The sequence below is a fragment of the Nyctereutes procyonoides genome, unplaced genomic scaffold, assembly GCF_905146905.1.
Source record: "Nyctereutes procyonoides isolate TBG_1078 unplaced genomic scaffold, NYPRO_anot_genome, whole genome shotgun sequence".
Lineage (NCBI taxonomy): Eukaryota > Metazoa > Chordata > Mammalia > Carnivora > Canidae > Nyctereutes > Nyctereutes procyonoides.
In genome coordinates, this window is record NW_026575043.1 from 2,484,553 (window position 1) to 2,510,653 (window position 26,101).

Consider the following 26,101-nt stretch of genomic DNA (forward strand, 5'->3'; position numbering starts at 1 on the left):
ACTCTGCCCATGTGGGTGTTCCGAATTCATGTTGCTTATTGTCCAAAATGAGTTCTAGAAAAATCCATACCGCATGACAACAGGTATACAAATTGAGAAACTAGAAAAAGCATTCTTTTATATAGTTTAGGAACACACCTATAGGTAGTAAAAATCAAAGAGTATGGAGAAATCTCACCAAATTTTTGTGAAATGTTTTTATTGTTGTGTCTGTGGGCGCATGCACACGTCCATGAGCACAAAAGAGGACCAAAGAAAGCAAGAATGAAATCCAAGTTTATCTGTGATATTATAATTCTTGTATTTCAAAGAAAAAAATCAACAGAATTTCAAAGGGAAAAAACATATGCAAAATAGAAAAAAAAGTATTAGACTTTTGTATTTTTTTAAGATTTTATTCATTTATTTATTCATGAGAGACACACAGAGAGAAAGAAGCAGAGACATAGACAGAGGGAGAAGCAGGCTCCCGGGGTCACGACCTGAGCCAGAGGCAGATGCTCAACCACTGAGCCACCCATGCATCCCTAAACTTTTGTATTTAATTATAATCTTTCTTTCTTTCTTTCTTTCTTTCTTTCTTTCTTTCTTTCTTTCTTTCTCTCTGCTTTTCAGAACAGAACTATAGTCATTAAAGATACCACAAAGCAAAGCAAAAACTGCATGTCTCAGGTTTTGAGGAGACACAAAATGCTCTCACACCAGCAGAGAAGTAGGCAGAGCCGCAGAAGGGCTTCAGATTCCAACTTCTCCAGGCACACATTTCTGAAAACTTCCTCAGAGGCTGCTTGACATGGAACCACTTTTCCTTCAACTTCTAATTTGATAAATTTGTTAATGATTAGCAGTCTCAGCCCCAGGGTAGCAAGGAGTCCTCAGCGGGTCTGCCAGCGAGGAAGGGCCAGAGGGCGAAGGAGGAGCGGGTACTAAGTTGAAGTCATCCAGCAGATACTAAGTCGGTAAGTCACTTGCCCTGGTGTTGATATGAAAACTCTCTAAAGGTCCTTTCTGTGTAACAAACTAACAATTTTATAAACTCCCAGATTCCCAGGCTTTCTCATATTGATTTTTGAAAAGGTGAGTGAAGATGTAACAACCCCTATTTCCTTAACAAGGCAAAAGAGAGGTATAAACTGGGACCTAAAGTTCTGTGTCTGATCGTCTGTAAACATGCTTAAAATGTTAACTGTGCAAGACACTTCCAAGAAACAGGCACTCTAGTGAGGTGTATAAGGGTTAATTTAGGGGCACCTGGATGGCTCAGTGGTTGAGTGTCTGCCTTTGGCTCAGGTCATGATCCTGGGGTTCTGGGATTGATTCTGCATAAGGTCCCAGTGAGGAACTTATTTCTCCCTCTACCTGTGTCTCTGATTCTCTCTGTGTGTCTCTCATGAATAAATAAATTAAATAAATTAAATAAATAAAAGCTGAATTTAGGGGATTACATTCAGGGGCTTGGAAACAAGTATCAGCCCTTCTATTTATCAACTGGCTGACCTGGATAAGGAGGTCAAAATCTCCATTTAGGGTGGATGTGAACTGTTAGGTACAGTAATTAGCAACAGCAGCTAGCATAACTCGTTATACCAATAGCCAGCGGGACACACTGGAAGAGCTGTAGGATGTGCAAAGATATATTTCAGATAAGAAAAAACGGGAAACCACATCTCCATCCCTTATGTGAAGATTCGCTGTCACCAAGACGTCTGTAGTGGGCCTTTCATCTGAGAGACTTACTGTGGCAACAGACAACTCCTGGTGTCCCAAAGGACTCTGAACTTTTGTAATCAAGTCTGTCCTCTTGATTTTCCTCCCACATCAAGTAGGTTCCAGGGTTTTGACACAGATAGGGCTGGGGGTGGTTCCGGTCCAAAATGGCATCTGGAGGAATGCTGAGTCATGAAGCAAGGAAATGAGGGAAAGCTAACCAAACCAAGATGAAAGGGGATAGAAGGAGAAATGTAGAGATGAGGTAATGAAGGTCACTAAGATCAACAGAAGATGGAGGATGGGCTGAAGGTAACTGAAAGGAGACAATCAGGGAGAGTTCGTAAGGCAGGAATATAGAAGTTGGAACCTTCTGATGGTACTTGTGACCTTACAGAGGGTATAAGTAGGATTTTGTTAGCAGGAAACCCATAGCCTTTAAACCTAATGGTCTGCAGGAAGCTGACCTTCAGTGTGATTCCCTATGAACACTGCTTCGAAGCAAAAACATCTCAGGATGCCATATATAGTCTCTGACCCAGGAAACCAGAAATCTTCTGGGTAGTAGTGAAAAATCAAGGCAGCTTAATGTTAAAAAGAATTGCATATAGGGGTGCCTGGGTGACTCAGTGGATTAAGTGTCTGCCTTCAGCTCAGGTCATGATCTCAGGGTCCTGGATGGATCCTCAAGTAGGGCTCAGCATGGAATCTGCTCCTCCCTCTGCTTCTCCCCTCCCCCCTTCTCACTGCATGTTCTCTCTCTCAAATAAAACCTTTTTAAAAATTGCATATATACATCTATATGTGTGTATATGTGTATACTGATATATACACATGTACATATATAAAACATTTACATACAACACACATATGACACATTGATATATATGTGGCACCTGTAAGTTGCTTCTTTTGTACAGCCCTAGGCCTTAGAGGTTAGCCAGGGTCCAACTGTGTTACCATTGCAACCCCACAGCTGGGGCATCCAGCCACAAAATCTTTTTGAGGTCACCAAGCCTTCCTGGAGTTCACATGCTTCATGGGCAGCCAAATGCTCTCAGAACTTTCCCTTATATGAATTCCTATTCACTGCCTCTGCATAACCATCTGCTTAGCTATGTGAGTAAATGCTTATAAAATCTCCTGGGAGAATGGTCATAGATAGGATCACATCTGCTGGGATTGGACTTTCAGGTTTCCAGGACAGGGCATGTCCTGGTTGTCTAGAATAGAGATAGTAGAAGGCTAAAAGTACCTGAGATTACTTTATCCAAGTTATTACTTAAGTTTTTGCTTCTATGAAAGCTGATATTTTGATCATATTGTTAATAAATACTGAGATTCTATTTCATGTTTATAAGTGTCGAAAGTAACTTGAAAATGGACTTCTATGGAATAGAGAGGGTTCACTGGGGCTGCCATCTTGGATAAATGGACTCAGATAGAGAGTTTGAGAACTCAGTCCTGCCATGATAGAAAGGTCCCAGAGGCATACCTTCAAGAATAGGCAAAATTGTGGTAAACCAGGAATATGGCATCCCATAGTATTTTCATTCAGTGGAACTTAGCATCAAACCCAGCTGATAAGAAATTGATCTCCATCTTAAGGCCTACTATTAGGTGGTCCCGGCATTAAGCAGAGAATAAAATAACCTTAATCTCTAGATCACTCCAGAATTACTCTACGCTTTTGCTTGTCTGTGAAATCATCATGTGCAAAGTTTGGCTAGATATGATGTTATGACAGACTTCAGTTCGTGAGACTCAAGGACACAATTCTTATGATGTCCCAGGAAACAGTGCAGAGTACAGTTGAAAGAAGCCACATAGAGAAGATTGCAGGACATTAAATCCAGGTAGTTTGAAGAACCCTGTCCAGGCAGGTAATGCCCTGATTGCTCATAAACCAAAAGGATGGGCAGTAAATTACACAGATCAGATAGCATCAGCCCTGGAAATGCCAACAAGCTACAGGTACCGGGAAGGATCTTTATCTCCTAGAATTGGTCTAGGAGCCATGGGTCAGTGGAATTGAATAACACTTGGAATTTAATTATGGTACTTGTGTAGGATGGAATCCCTCCTTATTGTTCTTGTCAGTGAGAACCACCACCTCTGTGGGAAGTTGGAGGACCTAATGAATCTCCCAATATACTCATCTTTGTAAAGGAGTTTGGTCTGAGTATCTTATGCTAGAATACAAAATAGGAATGAACATGAGCCTAGGCACCCGATTTCATATCTATTCTTTCTGTAGAGAAACTGGCCCTTTGCTTCCTAGGGTGGGTCAAGGAGTGGGAGGGACTCTTCCCTATTAATTGTGTCTCTGGAATATCTGAAATACGAGTGTCAAGTGATAGAAAACCCTCTAGGAAGATGTTTAAATGGCCAGATAAAAAATGTGGGTTCATCAATAAAAGACTGCACCAATACAGAGGCCCAAGGGGAAGATGTGTGATGCGTTTCCTTACCCTGATAGTATGCTGGTGAATATTTTACAACTGGCTTTCTTGGGGGGGGGGGCATGCACAAACACATACAGGTATATTATAAATTTTACTGATACATAGAATCTAAGGCACCCAGTTTATGAATAATAATAAGATATACAATACTGTTATTATAAATTCCATATAGTCAATTGATTCTCATAGGATATTGTGCTTCTTTCCAGGTCTATTGAGCTATAATTAGCAAATAGACATTTTACATATTTAAGATGTAAAACTTTCATGTACTTTTGCTACACTCTGTGTCTGTAGGCAGCCTATGGTTGAAATTCAACCACAACTTGACAAATTAAATTGAATCTTCATCTGCCAATTCTTCCCAATATATTTGTTGTCATTAAATGTCATAGATGATCTACTGTTGAATTATTTCTCTTTTATACAAACTATATTTATCAACCTGAAACCATTATCAATATCAGCACTCTGAATTACAATAGTCCAAAATTTTTAAATTATTTTTTACCTTTTTATAAAGTTGCAAGGGTTGATTCTACATTACTACCTACAAAATGCATAAATTGTTCAAATTAACTTCATGTTAATAAAATTCACAATGCCACTTGAAGGTTAACATAAAAATTTTGATACTAGTATCTTAATATGTCATTTTTAAAATAAAATTTTTTTTTAATTTTTTTATTTATTTACGATAGTCATACAGAGAGAGAGAGAGAGGCAGAGACACAGGCAGAGGGAGAAGCAGGCTCCATGGACCGGGAGCCCGACGCTAGACTCGATCCCGGGTCTCCAGGATCGCGCCCTGGGCCAAAGGCAGGCGCCAAACCGCTGCGCCACCCAGGGATCCCTAAAATAACATGTTTTAAGCTAAAATATTTACATTGTTTTCTAGTCACATCTAAAACTTCTGTATGGGGCAGCCCCGGTGGCCCAGTGGTTTAGTGCCGCCTTCAGCCCAGGGTGTGATCCTGTAGACCTGGGATTGAGTCCCACGCCGGGCACCCTGCCTGGAGCCTGCTTCTCCTTCTGCCTGTCTCTTTCTCTCTCTCTGTCATGAATGAATAAATAAAATCTTTAAAAAAAATAAAACTTCAGTATGATTTTCTATTTCTTGCAGAATTCAATCTGGATTTTTGCAATTCTATCATCAACCATAGGGCCACAATATCAGCAAGTAAATTTTTTATTAATAATTAGCTAAACAAAAACATCACTCACATCATTAATAGTGAGTCTAGTTCTAACATATTGTTTAATAAATTTCTTAAGTCCAGGAAATCAACAAATCAAGCTCAAATCTGTAGCTTTTGCCTTTAAAAAAATTTTTTAGTGTGAAATCTCCAATTGTGGCCAATTTCAAGCTACCAACATGACATCACTTAATTCAGAATTAGGAAGAAATATGCAGCTGCATGTTTTTTATAGTATTTATACTATATAGATGCAAGAATATGACTGATCCCAAGAGTATACCTGAGAAGAAAATGTAGTGAAATAATTATGGAGTCATGAGCTATAAACATTTCTTACCTTTTTAAAGTATTATTTATTTAATTCTGAATTTATTTAATTTAATTGCCAATAATGGCTGTTTTCAAAACAAGCTTGCAAAATTCCTAAAAATCTAAGTCTGCTTTTGCAGGCCCATGTGATCTAACTCCAGTACCCCACTGCCCTATGTTTACTCTCCTCTCTGAGGGAGCCATCTTGGGTTCCCTTGTTTTCTTACCTCAATTCAGGTTCTCCCCTGCCTTAGTCTATTTATACAAATTTTCCCTATATAAATTAACATTCCTGAGGATGCCTATTTGGTTGCCATATTTTTCTTTTTAGGACCTCCATATAAGGTGCTTCTACAAAAAGCCAACCACCCTCCCATTCAGAAATTATTGAATTTCTTGGTAAGAAATTATCAGATGCCACATGGCCCTCATCAGAGTCAAAGAAAGGGAAAACTAAGAACATGATCCAACATCAAAAACCAAGAGAACTCAGAGTCTTAAGCCTCCATTTGTGGCAGCTAAAATGGTATATATTCAAACATGTGGGTGTTATTTTTGCTCTCAGTCCCAATTGCTAAGGAATGACATTTTGATCATCCAGTTTTATCTCCATTTTTCCCTGCCAGATTATATATATGGTTTCACTTTTTTATGCTATAGGTCAGTTAAAACCAACTTCACAATCCCAACTACCTTTTCCCCCCTCTTTTAAAGATTTTATTTATTTATTTATTTATTTATTTATTTATTTATTTATTTATTTGAGAGAGTGAGCAAGAGAGAGCACAAGCAGGGGGAAAAGGCAGAAGGAGAGGGAGAAGCAGACACCCCACTGAGCAGGGAGCCCAATCTGGGGCTCAATCCCAGAACCCTGGGATCATGAACTGAGCCAAAGGCAGATGCTTAACTGACCAAGCCACCCAGGTGCCCCCCAACTACCTGTTAATTAAACTAGAGGATATTTATAACTTTAAACCAAACAGATCCTGTTTGGGACAGAAACACTGTTCATTTGAGGCAGTTTTGGGTCCAACATATAGGGACCCCAAACAACTACTGAGTCAAGATCTCCATGTTAGTTTTTTCCAAAACTTTGTAGACACTTCATCATCTGTGGCCAGAAAATATATGAGATTAAAATGGTATCATCATATTCTGCAAATATGATCCCCAAGTATTAGTGACATACATACAGCAACACTTAACAGTGGGTCAAAACGGGACACAGTATAGGAATCAGGGCCACTAGAAGCCAGGTTCTCAAGTGCAGTAGAGGACTCCAGAGGAGCATAGCTCTGAGGTGACCCACATCTCTGGTGGCTCCAACAACAATGACAGTAAACCATGTGCCAACCACTTGTTGAGTGCCAGGCACATGCAGTCTATTGAACTTTTGTTATCCTTGATGTGGGTTCTGCTGCTGTTGTGGTACTGGTTATTATTAATAACAGATAAGAAACTGAAACACACAAATTTGTACCTGGTGGCACTTGGCACATCAGGTAAATCATGAGCCTGGATTTGAACTTGGCAATGTCTAGCTCCAATGCCTAACTCTTAAACTGGCACATAGTGAGCATTATAGATCCTAATAATACACAGTTCCATACCTTAGGGGTGGTGCACCTGTTGTAGTAGGCCAAGAGGGAGTAATGATCCCCATTATACCTCACCCAGATGGAATGGCCTGGCTTTGGTTAGCTTGTTGCCCACTGTTTACATGTTTTAAAGGAATCTCTTTCCCTTGGCTGACACCTGTGGATTGCATATTGCCCTGATAGGTGGAAAACACCAGTGGGAAAGAACACAATGGCAGAGTTGAGTCCCACCACAGGGGAGAGTAACTACTCCCAAGATATTCAAGTGGATGAGAAGCTTGTTCCCAAGAAAGGTAAACTCAACTGTGACTGCTTGGTTTTAGCTTTTTATGGTGGGTTCTTTATGTGCAGTATCATAATATAAGAAATGAATTTACATCTTATAAGTTGTTTAATTCTTCTTAAAAATCAGGTAATCTTAATGTGTGTTTTTCAAATATATGAAGGAAATAAATACCATTGTTCTTAAAAACATGTCTTTTATTTTTGATAATTATCTTTTATCCATATGCATTTACATTTTTTTGACAATTGCTACCAAATTTGTATATGCCTAGTATTGTGTATTCCACTTGTCATTGCATGTAATATTTTAAATGTAATTGTATTGTTCAATTAGGTAAAGTAAGAAATTTTAATTTGACCACACATACGTTTCCATTTGCTTTATAATACTCAATCATTCTTCCAAAAAATGCATAGTATTGCTCTAATATATCCAATAGGTAAAGCATTGTTTACCTGAAAAATCTTCTTGTGGTTGGATATTTATGTTATAGACTCATAGGTCTTGCCCCCATTCAAGTAGAGGGGATTACACAAGTATGTGAACACCATGAGGTGGGCATCATTGGAGTCACCTTAACATCTATTTGTCACATCAAATTAAAAAACAAGTCTCCTGGACTCTGATTGATTAGAGTAGTATTGAATTATTTGATATAACCTTCCAGTTTCAAAAGTCCGTGATTTCATGGTGTCAATGCTCTCTTACAGTGGTTTAAACTATGCCTCCAAGATATTTATTAATTTGCACACATTCTCACACATACAAACTCACACATTCTCATGTAGCTAAGGGTATTCCTTGAAAATATTTTACAGCCAGCATGAGACTGGCACCAATCTATTAGGTGGACATGTCTGGAACTATTCATTCAAAACTGACACAAGATGGAAATAATCTTTAAGGACACATGTAGTAGCAAGGAATACTTAATACCCAGTGAGCATCAGGCTAAGCCTTTTAAATACATCCTCTAGTTAATCTTTCAGGAATCTAATAAGACAGATATTCAACTCTCTTGTTTGTGAGCCTTTAGGCTCCTGGTTTGTTTATACTACTTTTCACTAGACTTTGGTCTCTAGTCCCCCAGGGCAACTTGGAGAAATCAGAGACCATGAGAATTCATACATTATTAGTTGATTTGATTGAGATAGGAAGTCACCACTCAGCCCTGAATCAAGAGGGAAAGCCTTTACAAAATATTGTATTTGAGCTTCTCACTCTAATTTCAGCATGTTTTATAGTTTCTTCCAAATTCTGCTCCCCCATCCCATTACTACAAAGGCTTGTGTTCCACTTAAAGAAAAAACAGTATGGCCTTTGTTATCTCAAGGCACCTCTTTCCTTAAAGGTGCCTTTGAGGACTTCCTGAAGACACAGGGTGTTGACCTCCAATCCCACATCATATAGCCATATAAACCCCACAGATGGGTGTACTTGGGTTACAGCAAAGGTATTCTCATGGAGTCATCTAGGACAAAATAAAAGCTGTCATATACTTTCAGTACAATGGTCAAGAGCATAGATACCTGATCTACACTGTTTGTTGGTCTCTCTGTACCTATGTTCTTCTCACCTATAAAAAGGAGGATAGTAGTAGTAGCTTCCTCAAAGAATTGGTGTGAGAATTAAGTGAATTAAGTGAATTAATTCTCAGTCATTATGTTACATGAGCTATCAGGATCAGCTGACACACCTGCTGACTGCCTCCTCCCTGAAGCCCCTTTCCCCTTGGCTTCCAGGATACCACAGTCTCCTGGTTTTCTTCCAAACCCACCGACAATTCCTTTTCAGTTTCTTTCTTTCTCCCCACTTATTTGGCCTCTCTAAACATTAGAGAGTCAGAGTAAGTCTTTGGTTCTTCCCCCTCTGTGTTCTCTTTTCCCAAATATCATGGCTTCAAGTATCACATGTAGCTTACTAATTCCCAGTCTTATACCTCAACGTCTACATCTCTTCTAAACTCTAGAGTTGTGTATACAACAATGTTCTCAACACCTTCCCTTGGGTGCCTAAAAGGTATCTCTGTGGGTCCAATAATCTTGATCATCCCTACTTCCCCAAATCTGCTTTTGCCACAGAACTCCCTTCCTCAGTGAACCACTCTTCTAGTTCTTAGAACAAGAACCTCTCCAGGGCCCTTCCCCCACTGGTCTATAAAACTGAAACCTTGATTTAGTGTGGGATTCATCTGGGATCTGATTACATTTTCACTCTTCTACTGCTAGCACCCCCAACCAATATTCCTCACTTGTCTTCTGCATTATTGCAGTAGCTTCTTTCCAGCAGTAGCCAGCTTTTCTAGAAATACAAAACTAGATTTGAATGCTATGCTCATTTCTTTTTCCACTCTTTTTGCTATATTTTTTCATAGTTTGTGGTTGTCAGTTTCTCTGAGAAACTCTTCCTAAGGGTTTAATTTCAAACTTTATTTTTTTTTGGAAAGAGAAAGAGCACATGAGTGGGGTAAGACGGACAGAGGAGAGAGAGAATTTTTCTTTTTAAAGATTTACTTATGGGAACCCCGGCTGGCTCAGCAGCTTAGCACCACCTTCAGCCCAGGGAGTGATCCTGGAAACCCGGGATGGAGTCCCACGTCAGGCTCCCTGCATGGAGTCTGCTTCTCCCTCTGCCTGTGTCTCTGCCTCTCTCTCTCTCCTCTGTGTTTCTCATGAATAAATAAATAAAATCTTAAAAAAATAAAGAGTTACTTATTTATTGAAAGAGAGAGCACAGGGAAGGGAAGGGCAGAGGGAGAGGCAGAGAGAATTTCAAGCAGATTCCCCACTGAGTGCAGAGCCCAACATGGGGCTCAAGCCTACAACCCTGAGATCATGACCTGAGCCAAGATCAAGAGTTGGATAGTTAACTGACTGAGCCACCCAAGCACCCTTAATTTTAAACTTTAAATGAAAGCTTGTCCTCAATGCCTTAAGACATGAGAGAAGAATAATCATTTACGTTAAGGAAAAATTCCTTCAGAGTTTAAAAAATTACATTTTATGTATATAATTAATAACATAGTACAAATAAATTACATAAATAAATTAATTAAGCTCCATAATTTAAATATGTACATATACATATTTTTATCTATATGTATATAAAATGTAACTTCTACTGTATATATATTTACCTCTGAATAATTTCATCAACTACAGAATACAATAAGGAATGGGAGAGACAGAATTATAGGAAAGACAGATGCCTCAGAACAAGTCAGTGTCTATCTAGCTGTGGTATAAAAACACCTTTGGTTCAACTCAGTGATTTCCTCCTTTTGTATCTTCCTTTCCTAAAGCCAGTAGAGTGCCATTTAAACCATCAGGTGATGGTCTATGGTACCCTTCCATATTAAAACTTGTGAGAAATAAACAATGGCTTAATAAAGAGAGCACTAATGTCATGTTATATTTCCAGGTCTAAGCTTATGTTCCACTCGCTATGGGATAGCCCTCATCATACATGTCTGCAACTTCATAACAGCGGCACAGAATACTGTCATAAACATCACCATGGTAGCCATGGTCAACACCACAGACCATCAGTTCCAGTTTAATGGCTCCACTGAGCGGCTGCCTGGTGGCCCAAATAATGCCCCAGACAGTCTTCCTGCAGAGGTAGCAATGCAAGATTTAAGCTGTGCTCTTGTTTTTGCTGTTTGTTTGTCTGAATGTTTATTTTTTTATAGCTTATATGTTAAAAAGTTTTATTTGGGAAAATAGTGATTGAAAGCAAGTGAAAGATTTAAAGATGTGTTTTCAGTTATGTGAACACCTTTCTGCAAGTGGCTGACTGCAGCATTCTCTGTTTCCTCAAGGCTCCTACGTATGACTGGAGTCCTCAAATCCAGGGCATCATCTTTGCTTCTGCTGCCTATGGCATGACTTTGACAATGGCTCTTAGTGGATACCTGGCTGGAAGAGTAGGAACAAAGCGAGTGGTTGGTGTTTCTTTGTTTGCATCCTCACTCCTCATTATCTTCAGCCCTCTGGCAGCTGAGCTTGGACTAATTTCCCTCATAGCAACTCGAATGGTCCAGGGGCTAGTCCAGGTATCCAGATATTTTATAAATATGAGCTGGATAGGAATTTCTAAATGGCACCACACACACACATCAAGAGCTCTAACTATTTTGATTTCAGGGGTCAATATTTGGGGGTCAGAATGCGCTTTGGGAGAGATGGGGTCCTCCACATGAACGAAGCCGACTCTGCACCATTGCTTTATCAGGTAAAAACACATAACTGAAATGAGTACGCTGCAACGCAACATTCTCACCCTGGATTATTTGACAGTTTTTCTGTTGAATGCTTCGTTGTCTTCTCTTTAGTGTTGACTAAGTATTTATAAATTAGGGAAATGGATCCTTTGAGGCATTATTTTCAGTTGTTTCTCCCCAGTGTCAGTTGTAATATGACTTTGATTATAATGATTTTTCCTATTCTTAAAAGTATATATTTTTGTGTAGTTAAATTGATCATTCTTTTCTTTTTTGGCTTCTAGATTTTGAATCACAGTTGGAAAGGTTATGAAGGCAGCCACCTATGTTTTTTTTCTGGAACTTGAATAATTTCATTTTTTATAGTTAAATTTCTTATATTTTGGAGTTCTATTTTAGTATTCTATGTATAAGGTATGGATCCAACTTAATCTTTTTCGGAATTGTTTTCAGTTGTTCTGAGAACTGATTTTTTAAATTTTTTATTTATTTATGATAGTCACAGAGAGAGAGAGAGAGAGAGAGGCAGAGACACAGGCAGAGGGAGAAGCAGGCTCCATGCACCGGGAGCCCCACGTGGGATTCGATCCCGGGTCTCCAGGATCGCGCCCTGGGCCAAAGGCAGGCGCCAAACCGCTGTGTCACCCAGGGATCCCTGAGAACTGATTTTTGATCATGATTTCCCTAGACAGTGTATCTGGAATGAACATTCTAAAGAAAGAAGTCTACATTATATTGGGGAAGAATGAAAAACAGAAAGAATAGGGCTAATAAACACAAAACTGATAAAGTAGGTACTGGTAAGAAAAGTGTAACTCTTCAGCTACTTTATGGATACCAAGAGAGCCTGACACTCTTCAAGCCCAGAAAACAAGGCATGAGTGCATGCATGTGCACACACACACACACACACACACACACACACACACCCTGACTGACCTCATACCCCTGTAGAGCCCTTTCCAACCCTGGAGGATTATTTTCTGTCATCAGAGCTTATATTCACTGATAGGGGACTAGTCCACCAATTTGAATAAAAGAAACTCGTATCACTTATCACAGTTGACTAATGGAGCTTCTAAGTATAAATAAGGACTAACATCCCCTCTCAAATCCTCAAACATTTGAAAGAAAGCAAGAGTACAAAAGAGAGAGACCAAACTAAAAACAACAAGAATGAATCCAAATGAAGAAGAAATTAAAAGAAAAGTTTACATGATTAACAAATAACATGGGAGAGATCCAAGGTAATATGTATAATAACATTTATTTAAAAAGAAAAAGCTGTCAGAATGGCTAGTTTCAAAAAGACAAGAAATAATAAGTGTTGGTGAGGATGGAAAGAGAATCCTTGTGCCCCATTATGGGGAATGTAAATTGGTGTAGCAACCATGCAAAACAGGATAGAGTTTCCTCAAAAAAATTAAAAATAGAAGTGCCATATAGTCCAATAATTCCGTTTCTGGGTATTTATCTGAGGAAAACAAAAACACTCATACAAAAAATATTTGCATTCATATATTTGCTGTAGCGATCTTTACAATGGCAAAAGATATGGAAGCAACCCAAGTGTCCATCGATAGATGGATGGCAAAAGAAGATGTGTATACATCATGAAATATTGTTTGGTTATAAAAAAGAATGAAATTGTTGTTGCCAATTGCAACAACATGGATGGACCTAGAGTGTATTATGCTAAGTGAAATATGTCAGACAGAGAAAGACAATTACCTATGATTTCATTTACATGTGGAATCTAAGAAACCAACCAACCAAACAGCCAAATAACAATAACAACAGGAAAGAGAGACAGACTCATAAATACAGAGAACAAACTAGTGGTTGCCAGAGGTGGAGTGAGAGGGTGGGAAGGACAGGTCAAACAGGTGAAGGAGATTAAGAGATACAAACTTCAGTTATAAAATAAATAATCATGGGAATGAAAAGAACAGCGTAGGGAATATATCAAAATATATTGTAATAATTTTGTATGATGATAGATAGCTACTATATTTACTGTAGTATTTTGCAATGTGCATAATTGTCAAATCACTATCTTGTACACCTGAAACTAATATATGTCAACTATACTTCAATTAAAGATGTAAAAAAAAGTAATTTAGAAAACAGATTGCTATAAATATAGTTGCTAAAAAATACAATTGCTAATATAGTTAACTGCAATGAATGGTCTGAACACCTAAATGAAGGGAAATGACTATCAAATTAGCAAGGTAGACAAATAAGTTAAGAGATTATCCCAGAATACAATATAAGAATCAGGAGATGGAAAGCAAGTTTAAAAATCTTGGAAGAAAGATAGTGACTTTATAGAAGTGGCAACTCCCTTCCCTCTCATTTCCTGTCAAATAGGCATAGAGCTACTGGAATAGGTAAACTGACTATCGAGGAGACTTAGGAATCTACAAGTCTGCAAATTCCAGAGGCTTCCTTATTTTTGGTGTTAGGGGAATATCTTAGTGTCCCCAAGCAGGTAGTCTCTACTGGCCTCTAGAAACCTTTTCTGGTTCAGAGAACACAAAGCCAATGGCTGTCTGAGGGGCCAAGAGGAAGCCACTGGCAGGTGGAGTCAGCTAAGGCTACCCACCTGCCTCTGTAGTTCTTATAGAAATGGTCACTTCTAGGGATCCGGGGATTCTCACTCAGCAGGCTACACTGGTGAACAGGATGACTCATTCAGCCTATGAGATGGAAAGAAGACTTCTTAGAAGGACATTTAACAGTGGAAGGGCCCAGGTACTGCCAGCCTCTGGGACAAAACATATTCAATCTTCCTCTCCGGGGTACCACAAAGGCACGTCTATAGGCAAGAAACTTTGTAGCCACTTAAGGCAGGCAAACTAAGCAGATAAAACAGAACTGGCAGCTCATAATTGAGGTGATAGAAACACACACACACGCACACAGTCTGAAGATGATGCAACAACACACACAAGTGAAAATGAAAAAAAAAAAACCACCTGCAATTACATACAGCAACATGGCTAAGTGTTAGAAACACAAATGTTGAATGAACAAAATACTTCTGTCATGGTGGAGAATCACCTTGATGCAATGTTAGCCCCAAGTACACTACCTGGCAAGCTATCACAGTGGTCATGGAACAGATAGGCTCACAGGCTAAATTAGGTACTCTCATTGTACAATTAAAATACTTTAAAACACAGAGATGTAAGATGGAAAATAGGGTAAATTAACACATTTAAGATACACATTGCAATGTCCTAAAGATAATATCCAGGATGATATCACTTTAATAAAGGTCAGAAAGTAAAAACACAGACTTTAGGTATACACTTACATACATGGTACAAATTGCATTGACAAAGAGAACAATTGCAGTGACATATTTGAGCATTAATTTACAATATGTATAAATGAACCATTAGCTATGAACTTGAGTGGAGATCAAATTATAGTCTGCAATTCAGTAGAAATAGGACAGTAACAAGACATACCAAATTTCTCGGGATACAGATTGTATTCGAAGCCCTTGGTTGAGTGTGACCGCTCAGAAAAGAAACCCAAGGAAAGAGCTCCATGACCCTCCAATATCTGGGCCTCAGACAGAGAAGGAGAGGCAGAAGGGACTGGGAAGCCTCCCAGGGAGTGCTTGGACAAAAATCTGAGGTGATGGCTCAACAGAGCCACCTGCTGCTGGCCTGGAGAAAATCACTATGGATCTGGCAAGTGGGAAGTCTTTAAAGGCCTGACAAGAATGTAAGGGCAGGAAATGGAGGCAGTAAGCATAAAGTTTGGAGAAGTTTTCTTCTACACTGAAAAGGAACAGAAAAAAATGTCAAAGTATATGGAGGGAGCTCTGAAGAGGTGGAAAGTTTTATTTTGTTTTGAGCCCAGGCTGTACGAAGAAAAGTTTGTGCATGGATGGGTGAGATCAAGGAGCTGAGGAATTTAGTGAAGATATAGATGTGAGGGCACATCCTCACAGTGGCCTGGGCCTGGGCCAGACTGGAGGAAACATGGTCTTGGAAGGATGCAGGAACCTGTCCCCTACTGTAACAGGATTAAAGGCAGAGAGTTCAGGGGGAATATGAAGGTTTGGTGGACTTTGTGGTGGAAAAGGTACTGATTTCCATCTTCACCTACTGTGCTCCAAAGTCAGGCAGCCTGTTTTCAAATGCTGCCTTTCTTTGTTCACAGAAGAAATAACAATTATAAACATAGGAAAAGACACTCGACTTCATCATAAATAGAAAATAATAAGATAACTGTTTGCATGCATATTTGGAAGACTTTTTAGAAACTCTGAGGATATCCAAGGGTCTCAAGGAGATCAGAAGAAAAAAAAAACAATTATTTTTGGCAATTTGGTTTGGTATAGCCTTTTAACAAGATACTTCAACAGTATCTATCAAAATTAAAAATGCACATAGTGTTTGATCTAGCATATCCACTGCTGATATTCTATTATACCAAAATAAATTATGCTTATGTTCAGAAATGATGATTAAATCTATGTTCAGAAATAACAACAGCCCCATTTTGAAAAAGCTGTAAAAAGGAAGTGTACCCTACTATGTATGAGAATACTCTGTGAAGCCAGAGAAATTAAAACAGTGTTATTAGCACCCTCACAGACAAATCTAGCTGTCTGCCTGTTGCATAATGCCTTTACAAAGAGGTAAGTGTGCATGTAGATGTGTATTATAAATGAGAGGAAAGGCATTGGAAATGGGTTGGGGGACAAATGAAGGGAACTTTGGTTCTTTGTGGCAATTTATTCTTATAATAAGCATACATCACATGACTTGTGTAGTTAAAAATTAAAGTAGCATGAAAGGAAGAAGCATGGCTGTCATCTGCAATGTTATTAGGGAACTGCCAGAAAAATGAATTCTCAGGAGAACATGGGAAGTGATACATCTGAAGTTCACGTGTTCCAATATGCCTGTCTCGTTGTGGCTGCTGATGCTGCATGTCATCTGTCATTCTGTCAGTGTCTCTCCAGTGGTGGTCCAGAGCCCTACAGCTTACTCTCTGTCTGCAGGAATGCTGTTGGGAACCTTCACCATCATCCTCGTGGGTGGCCTCATCAGTCAAACCCTTGGGTGGCCTTTTGCTTTCTATATCTTTGGTAAGCAACTACCTCCTCATCCCAGGGGTTTCTTCCCAGTGTCAGTCTCCTCTATTAACCCATCATAAGCATTATTAGCACAATGTGGTTGGGCGTGCTCTGCCTCCCCTGCAGGCTGCAGGTGACAGGCTTGCAGAGTGGTGGGTCCTGAGAAAGAAAGACATGCAGCCGCTGCTGTGGGCTGTGTCTCAGGGTAAGTGCATCCATGCTGGGGTCCCGGGTCAGATGCCAGCTTCCTAAGGAGAGAAAACACTAAACACCAACTGGATGAAGACCGTGAGGAACAATGACCTGTGAGAGGTAAGGTCTAAGGCAGGGCACAGGAAAAGAGAACTCTGCAGAAAAAGAATAGAGGAGACAAAGTTCAAAGCCCAGAGAGCATGAGACAGGAAAGAGCACCCACGGGAGACTACTGTGCAGAGGAAACTCAGTTATCCGCAGGGTCCCTCCTTGATCTGCAACAGCACACTTATCAGGGCATCATCTGAGCCCAGAAGGGGGAAAATATCACGGGTATAAATTAAAGAACAGTATCCAGTACTTACAGAGAATCAGAGATTGTACCTGTTGCCACAAGACAACTGAAAACACTTATAGTTCACTACCATCAACTTTCCTTGGTAGTGAGAGATAATTAGCTCCAGAGGAAGCTCTGGTCCCTCTGACAACATGAGGGCACAAGACCTAAAAGATAAAACTGTTTCTATGTAATTTAACTGGAGCCCAGATAAAAGCTTGAAAATATGTATAGGAAGACAAAAATATTCAGCACCCAACTAAATATAATTCACAAGATTGTTCCAATCATAGATTACCAGGCATGGGGGGAGGCAGGGAAACAGGCAAACAGAATCAGACTCAGAATCAGAATCAAATCAGAATCAGAATCAGAAGAAATAATCAATGAAAACCAACCTGGAATTAACACAAATGTTAGAATAGCAGACAAGGGCATTAAAATAGACAGTTATTCTAACTGTGTTATAGCATAAGTCAATTTGTTTGGAAGATAAGTGGAGACATGGAAAATCTTTTTTTAAAAGACCTAAATCAAACTTTTAGAGATGAAAACTGCAATATATGGATGGAGTTAAAGACAGATTAGACACACCATGAGAAAAGATTAGGAACCTAAAAAGAGCAGCATAAATCAGCCAGAATGGATCACCCTTGGAAAAAACAATAATAGTGGATGAGAAACAGGACGGAGCAGCGTGCTCAGAGAAGAGGAGTGGTATGAGGGAACAGAAAAAGTCTTTTAGAAAATCATGGGGAAAGAGGAAAACTATAAACTCACAGACCCAAGAAGGTCTCTTGGCCTCAAGCATGGGAAACATGAAGAAAATGACACCAAGTTACATGGTAATCAGATGGCTCAAAGCCAGTGCTAAAGAGAACATATTAAAAGCAGCCAGAGCTAAAAACTACATGACACACAGAGAACAGAGGCAATAAAGGAGTGCAGCCTTCTCCTAGGAAGCAACGCAAGTAGGAAGGCAGTGGAACATCTTTCAAGTCCTGAGAGGGGGGGGGTGGGGAAGAGGGATCTGTCAACATAGAACTCTGGAGCCAGACCAAAAAAAATTCAAAGACAGAGGCAAAAAAAAAGACATTTTTAGACATACCAAAGTTGAAAGAATCAGACATATTTATTTGTTTTTAAAAGATTTTATTTTTTATTTGTTAGAGATCACAAGCCAGGGAAAGGGGGAGGGGCAGCACAAAAGGGAGAAGTAGATTTCCTCCTGAGCAGGGAGCCCTACACCTGGCCTGATCCCAGAACCCTAAGATCATGATGTGAGCCAAAAGCAGACACTTCATGGACTGAGCCACCTAGGCACCCCAGAATCAGACATGTAAATTAAAGATAGCAGTTCCATTTTCAGTAGCATCAATACATATGTAACATAGGGATAAATAGGACAAAAGATGTGAAAGACCTATACACTGAAACCTAATTCTCATGAAAAAAAAAATCTAGAATAGCCAAACTATTTTGCAAATGCCTTACAGAATTGGAGGACTGACTAAAAGTGCCTGAAGCCAAGATATATGATATGTCACCAAGACAGGGTAGTATTGGCATAGAGATAGGAAGTAGATCACTGTAGCAGAATATAGCCCTAAATAGACTCACTCAGGGAAGGTGGACTAATTTTCCACACAGATGCAATGGAAATTTAATGGAGAAAAGATACATTTTTTAACAGATGGTGCTCAAAAATTGAATATTCATATGTCCCCCACCCCCAAAATAAACCACACACAAAATGACCTTTGGTCCATTTTCTTGTATCCTATACAAAAATGAACTCAGGGGCACCTGGGTGTCACAGCGTTAGGTGGGAGACTCTTGGTTTCTGCTCAATTGGTGATTTGAGAGTCATGAGATCCGCAGGCTTGGACTCCGGCCTCAGCAGGAAGTCCACTTCAGTGAGTTTCTGTCTGGCTCTCTCTCCCTCTGCCCCTCCCCTCACTGACATGTGCACATGTGCAGGTCTGTTCACATGCTCTCTCTCAAATAAATCCATAAATCTTTATATATTTTTAAAGATTTTATTTATTCATGAGAGACTCAGAGAGAGGGGCAGAGACACATGCAGAGGGAGTAGCAGAGTCCCGGATGGGACTCAATTCCAGGATCCTGGGATCACGACCTGAGCTGAAGAAAGACGCTCAACCACTGAGCCACCCAGGTGCCCAAATCAATAAATCTTAAAAATAAATAAAGGAAAAAAGCTCAAAATAAATCCTGTACCTAATTTTAAAATCTAAAGTTGGTATCCTTCTAGAAGAAAACCTGAGAAAATCTTCGTAAGTTAGGCAAAGATTTCTTAGATAGGACACCAAAGGCTTGATCCATAAAATTACGGACTGATAGGCTGGATTTCATCGAAGTGAAAACTGCCTTTATGAGCCATTATTAGGATAATAAAGACAGGGTGAAAACACTTGCAAAATACATATACAATTAGGACTTTTATCCTGAATGAGTAAATAATTTCAAAGCTTAATCATAAGAAAACAACAAAAAATGATTTAAAAAAGGACAAAGAAATTTTGCCAAAGAAGATCTAGAGAGGGAAAATAAACACAGGGAAAAGTGCTCAACGTCCTTAGTCCTTAGGGAAATGCAAGTGAAAACAAACAAGATACCTCTGTATACCTCTTAACAATGACTAAATGGGACACAATAAGAAATGTATATGTGGTCTCTGCCCCCAGTTTCTGACACAGAGCTTCTAAAACCCTTGCAATTTCCTGAGTGATACAAGCATCTTCTGTCCTAATGAGGCAACACTTGGTGCCCCCTAGAGAGCTTCAAGATGAGGGCTAGTCACCAGAAAAAATAAATCTTGCTTAGAAGCTTGGAACCTAACCTCTAGGCCCATCCTCCATCCTCCAGGAAGGAAGGAGGCTGCAGAATGAGTTAATACTCGATTATGCCTACCTTTTGTAGCCTCTATAAAGATCCTTAAACTTTAGGGTTCTGAGACCTTTCAGATTGGTGAACATATCCATGTGCTGGGAGGGTGACTCATCCCAACTCCATAGGGAATGACCCTCCCTCTTTTGCTCAGAACCCTTTCAGGCCATGCTCTGTGTTTCTCTCTTCATCTGGCTATTCATCTCTCTCCTGTATAATAGCCTTTGTAACAAACTGGTAAACATAAGTAAATGTTTCTCTGACTTTTGTGAGCTGTTCCAAGAAATTATCAAAACTGAGAGTGGACTGTAGGAACCTCCAACTCTGTAGTCAAGTCAGAGTGTGGGTAATCTGGGGACCCAATTCTTATGACTAACACCTGAAGTGTGGAACAGTCTTGTAAGATAAGCCCTTACCTTATGAGGTCTGTACTAATTACCAGTAGTTAGTGTCAAAATTGAGCCAAGCTGGGGTATCCCTGGGTGGCTCAGCGGTTTAGTGCCTGCCTTTAGCCCAGGGTGCGATCCTGCAGTCCTGGGATCGAGTCCCAAGCCGGGCTCCCGGCATGGAGCCTGTTTCTCCCTCCTCCTGTGTCTCTGCCCCTCTCTATGTCTATCATAAATAAATAAATAAATCTTTAAAAAAAATTTGAGCCGATCTGGTGTCCACAGAGAATTGGAGAATTTCTTCTTTTTTTTTTTTTGAATTGGAGAATTTCTTAGTGTGAAAAACCCACATATTTGGTATCAACAGTGTTGAAAAAATAGTTTTCCTTTGATAATATTAAAAAGATTGAAATACATCACTAGGGTCTGTGCTTTCCATAAACACAAATAATTAAGAAATGTTTAAAAAAAAAGAGGGTTCTAGAAAACTGTTATGTTCCTGCTAATTTGGGGGGGGGGGATGGGAAGGGGATGTTATGAGCATGGGCTTTGCCCAGGACCTGTACTCAAAAATGTCCCAATACAAAAGAAAAGCAGAAACCAGCTCAGTTACCAATTTTATCCTCTGCTTGCAGGAGGCATTGGCTGTGTCTACTGCCCTTTCTGGTTTATTCTGATTTATGATGACCCTGTCTCTCATCCATGGATAAACGTCACAGAAAAAGAATATATCATATCCTCCTTGGCCCAACAGATACACGTAAGGACTCCAACCATCTCCAGAGATCTTGTGGCAGCCTCGGGATTTCTCGGGGTCACATGAACATGAGCATGTTTCGGATCTTACTGTTCTAATCAGTACATTTGTTTTCAGGTCAGCTCTCAAAAGCAGCCTCTTCCCATCAAGGCCATGCTCAAGTCTCTACCCCTTTGGTCCATCTGTGTCTGCTCTTTCGGCCATCAGTGGCTAGTTGCCATACTGATTACATACACACCAACTTATATCAGCTCTGTGTTCAGTGTTAACATCAGAGATGTGAGTGCCTTTCCTTCTGTGCCATTCTCCAGTATGCACCACCCACCAATCACTTTGTCTTCATGAACCATTCCTTTCAGAAAAGTTTATCCTTTATACTTACCACAAAACAATCTAATATTTAACACTAATGCCAGTAGCTTTTTCTAAGGATATGACTGAAGAGGCTACTGACTTTCTTAAAAGAGTAAGATTTCAGGGTTTTCAGTATGATGATCAGTGGTTTAACAACAAGAGGTATGGGCTCATTGCCCCTATTATAATGGTTTACTCAATTTTTTTCCCCTCAGAATGGGCTCCTGTCTGCCCTTCCTTTTATCATTGCCTGGGTCATTGGTATCCTGGGAGGCTACCTGGCAGATTTCCTCCTGACCAAGAATGTTAGGCTCGTTACTGTGAGGAAAATTGCCACATTTCTAGGTAAGAACAGGGCTTGAAGATCAGATGATTCACAAAGCATACAACAGCCAAAGGTGTATCTCACGGTTGAATTTGTCTGTTCCTCATTCCCTAGGAAATTTCCCATCTTCGGCGCTGCTTGTGGCTCTGCCTTACCTTCCCCCTAGTTACATCACGACAATGACCCTCCTAACACTCTCCTGTGGACTAAGCTCCTTATGTCAGTCAGGGATCTATATCAATGCCTTAGATCTTGCTCCAAGGTAGGATGGTAATTTCCACTCTTATATACACCTGAAAAAGGTTTAGCCTGAAGTTTTCTGGGAGCCCCAAACTTTGGGAAATAATAAACCATAGATGGTCCTGTGGCCATTTTTTCAGGTATACGAGGGGAGGGGTATTATGGATTTGTCTTAGTGCCTCTTATTAAACATACACAGTGCAAATCCTTTTTGATGTAATTAGAAGAGCAAGGCTGAAGGAAACTGTGAAGCATCTCTGGATCTAGCCTGGAACATTCCTGTCACCCACAGATATTCCAGTTTTCTCATGGGAACCACAAGGGGATTAGCAAACATAGCAGCTCTCCTGGCACCCACTGTCAGTGGGTTTCTCCTCAATCAGGTAGAATTTTCTTGTCACGGACTCTTAAAATGCTCTGCCAAATCCATTTATAAAGGTAGTACCTAAAGATTGTATTTGCATCTTAGAAAATACGATTAAATTGTGGGTTAACTTTGTCATGAAGATCGACCTAGCAAAGAAAAATATAGAACAATTTCTTTCATGACCTCAGTCTTGACTCATTTTGAAGCCAGGGACCCAATGCTCTACTGGTAATATTCAGTCTTTGAAACTGAAGTCATACAGCCATACAGATGATGATTCCATGCATAGATGCAACTTGTCATGTCTTCTGCAACATTTTGAAATTTTCATTTGCACAACCATCCCAAAGCAAAGAGATAATAAAAGCAGATGTGCTGAAGTATGTGACATATACAGGCATGAGTATAAGTATATTGTATGCAGTGATCTCATTTAATTACTGATTCTCACACCACTTATGAGAATGGTATATTATTACCCTGACTTCCTGATGATTAAACTGAAAATCTGATAGAATAAGTCTCTCCACTAAGAGGATGTAGAATCAGAATTCTTCCTTTTTAGTCCTCTCTCCAAAGCCTGCAATGTTGCCACCATGCCGTTGCAATGCAAGAATAAAACACTCATAGCATATTTTGTGTCATGATGATTTGCACAAAAGAGGAAATGTATGACACTCCGGTAAACAGTGACCAATGCAGTTCTGTAGGTTAATTGTAGTGGTCCCATTTATTAAGAATATTATAAATGCACTTAGAAATTTATTAAGAATATTTATTAAGAACACTCTAAATGCACTTTGAAATTATTATTTTGTCAACTTGTGCATGGAAACCCACTAGCAAATATGGTCTTCTAAACTATTAATATGATGTCATAGAGAAAATGATGATGAAAGAGGTAATATTTACTTGAGGTTTTGTGTCCTCAGGACTCTGAATTTGGGTGGCGAAATGTCTTCTTGTTGTTGTTTGCCGTTAACCTCTCAGGATTGATCTTCTACCTTATATGTGGAGATGCAGTTGTCCAAGACTGGGCAAAAGGGAGGAAACTCACTCGTTTATGAAGGTAAAGGATAGTGATTTCATCTATGGATTTAAAAAGGGAAGCACTATTGAAATTTTTAATTCCACATCACTTTTCTTCCTTAGTTACTCTATCTTGATATGATGGAAAGTCACCGGACATCTTTCTTCACAAATGAGAAGCCTATGGTGATGAACACACCCAAAGAATTTCATTTGCTGCAGTTCTTTTCAAATCTGAGATCAGTTCTTTATGTTACTAAGATTTCTTTTTGAGGAAAATATAAGACGAATAAAAATTCAAATAAAGTGATAGCCAAGAACAAAATTGTCATCTTCATAGAATCACCAGTGGAATCGGAGGAATGGCTATATCAGAGTCAATAGGCCAGACTCACAGTTTCTGGATCTCAAAACAGGAAACAATGTTTGGGAAGCTCTTAATCCAGGGCAGTAACCTCACTACGATGATCATGTTTCCTATTTTAAAAGTGAATATTGATTTCTATTTGTTGGATGGATATTGTCCATATGCCCTTCCCTTTCTGTGTTCCACTCTTCATCCTGCTTAGGCCCCAGCAGGCTGACCTGCATGGTTTGCCTCCACACTGCCTTGTCCAGTGGCCTCTGCTGGATTTTCAATGAAGGCCAAAGAGTGAGGACAGGGAATATCTATCTCTAAGGTCCTTCCCTGTGGGATCTGTAGGTGGTTGATTCTTCCCCTACAATTCACAGTTACCAATCCCTCCACACATTCTGGTCACTTCTCTCTTTACTTGTGCCCTCAGGCCTTTTTTTGTCTTTGCCACATTCCCAGTCCTGTGTAAATTGTCTCTTTTAACACTGTCTTCAAAATACCTATTGTAAATCTGCCAAACTTTCCTTCTGGGATCCAACTACTTCAGTGGTTTAATCCTGTATAAAGCTCAAAACATAAAAAGGATTGGTATTTTTGTCAAATGGTAATGTATGGGTTTCATTAGGTTCTGACCTAATGCACATGCAGGGAGGCAGGGCTATTTTCTTAATTGGTTCTCTTGGTGATCCTTACCACATAGACAGTAGAGATATCACGTCATTTCATGTAGAGGTGATGTGATGGGCACAGTTCTGAGTGGAAAACCAGGGCAAGCAGACACAGGCCAAATCTGAATAAACTAAAAACCAATTACTGAGGTCTTGTTCTTGTCTAGAAACTAAGCTACTGGGACACAAAAGCAAGCTAGACATAGTCACTATTCCCCAGTCTGATGTGGAGGACAGACAGAATGGCTGCCACAGCACTGTCTTAAGCACAATAGTAGGGGACATACAGGCCATTAGGGGAGATGACACAAGCAGTTCTGATCCCAAGTGGAAGAGCATGGGGTGAGGGTGGGGAGATCTCATTCCACAAGGAACTCTTGAGCTAAATGGGCAGTTTTATGGTATGATTGCCCACACTGGAGCCCAACGCGTACAAAAGCAAGAAACAGGATAGGTTCTGAAAGGAATTACCTGCCTGCATGGTCAGTTAGGAAAGAACAGAAGATGAGGTTAGGGAGGTGGGTATGACCAGTGCACAAAGGTTGTGTTTGCCACATTAAGGAGCTTGAGGAGTACCCTACAAGTAATAGTGGCATGGAGAGAAGAGACACATGAATAATGCTTAGGAGGGAAAGTTGAAAGGTCATGGCATTTGGCTAGATGGATGCTGGAGAAGAAAGGAGTTAGGGAGTCTGGATCTCTAACCTGAGACACTACACAGAGAGTGTCTGAACAACTAAGCTGGAGAATGCAGGAAAGGAGTTCTTTTTAAAGGGAAGATAATGAGTTGACTTGGGGCCATGTTATGTTAATGCTAATAATGAGATAATCAAATGTATGCATATGTATTAGTTTCCTGGGATGGCCATAACAAAGCGCTACAAATTAGATGGCTTAAAAGCAGTAATTTATTGTCTCACAATTATAGAAGTTTGAACATGTCATCAGAATTGGTTCCTTCTGAGTGTTGAGGGAGAATAGGTCCTATGCCTCTCTTTTGGAAGCCTCAGGAATTCCTTAGCCTATAGATATCTTTCCCCCTGTGTCTTCATATCATCTTCCCTCTGCACATATCTGTCTTTGTCAAAATTTCCCCTTCTTATAAGGATGTCCCATGTTTGTTTGTTTGTTTAAAGATTTTATTAATTTAATTTGAGAGAGAATAAGTGTGTACATGTGAGGGGAGAGGGAGGAGAGAGAGAGAGAGAGAGAGTCTTAAGCAGGCTCTGTGCTCAGTACAGAGTCTGACCCAGGGCTGGATCTCATGACACTGAGTTCATGATCTGAGCCA

The 26,101-nt window shown here is 39.8% G+C and overlaps 1 protein-coding gene across 2 annotated transcripts; it reads left to right on the plus strand.

The window, feature by feature from the left end:
- The first annotated feature begins 845 nt into the window (after positions 1 to 845).
- Positions 846 to 24,923, plus strand: SLC17A3 (solute carrier family 17 member 3). Of its 2 annotated transcripts, XM_055322240.1 has the most exons (13): positions 846 to 959; positions 7,462 to 7,571; positions 10,985 to 11,184; positions 11,385 to 11,618; positions 11,710 to 11,797; positions 16,816 to 16,902; positions 21,351 to 21,475; positions 21,590 to 21,751; positions 22,042 to 22,171; positions 22,266 to 22,413; positions 22,684 to 22,774; positions 23,691 to 23,827; positions 23,911 to 24,921. In XM_055322240.1, the coding sequence occupies exons 2-12, from the start codon at positions 7,490 to 7,492 to the stop codon at positions 23,823 to 23,825; spliced, it is 1,482 nt and encodes a 493-aa protein (XP_055178215.1). In that variant the 5' UTR covers positions 846 to 959; positions 7,462 to 7,489; the 3' UTR covers positions 23,826 to 23,827; positions 23,911 to 24,921. The 2 variants fall into 2 exon arrangements, with proteins under 2 accessions (XP_055178215.1, XP_055178216.1); XM_055322241.1 differs by lacking the exon at positions 16,816 to 16,902 and having other exon boundaries at positions 23,911 to 24,923.
- The last annotated feature ends 1,178 nt before the right edge of the window (positions 24,924 to 26,101 follow it).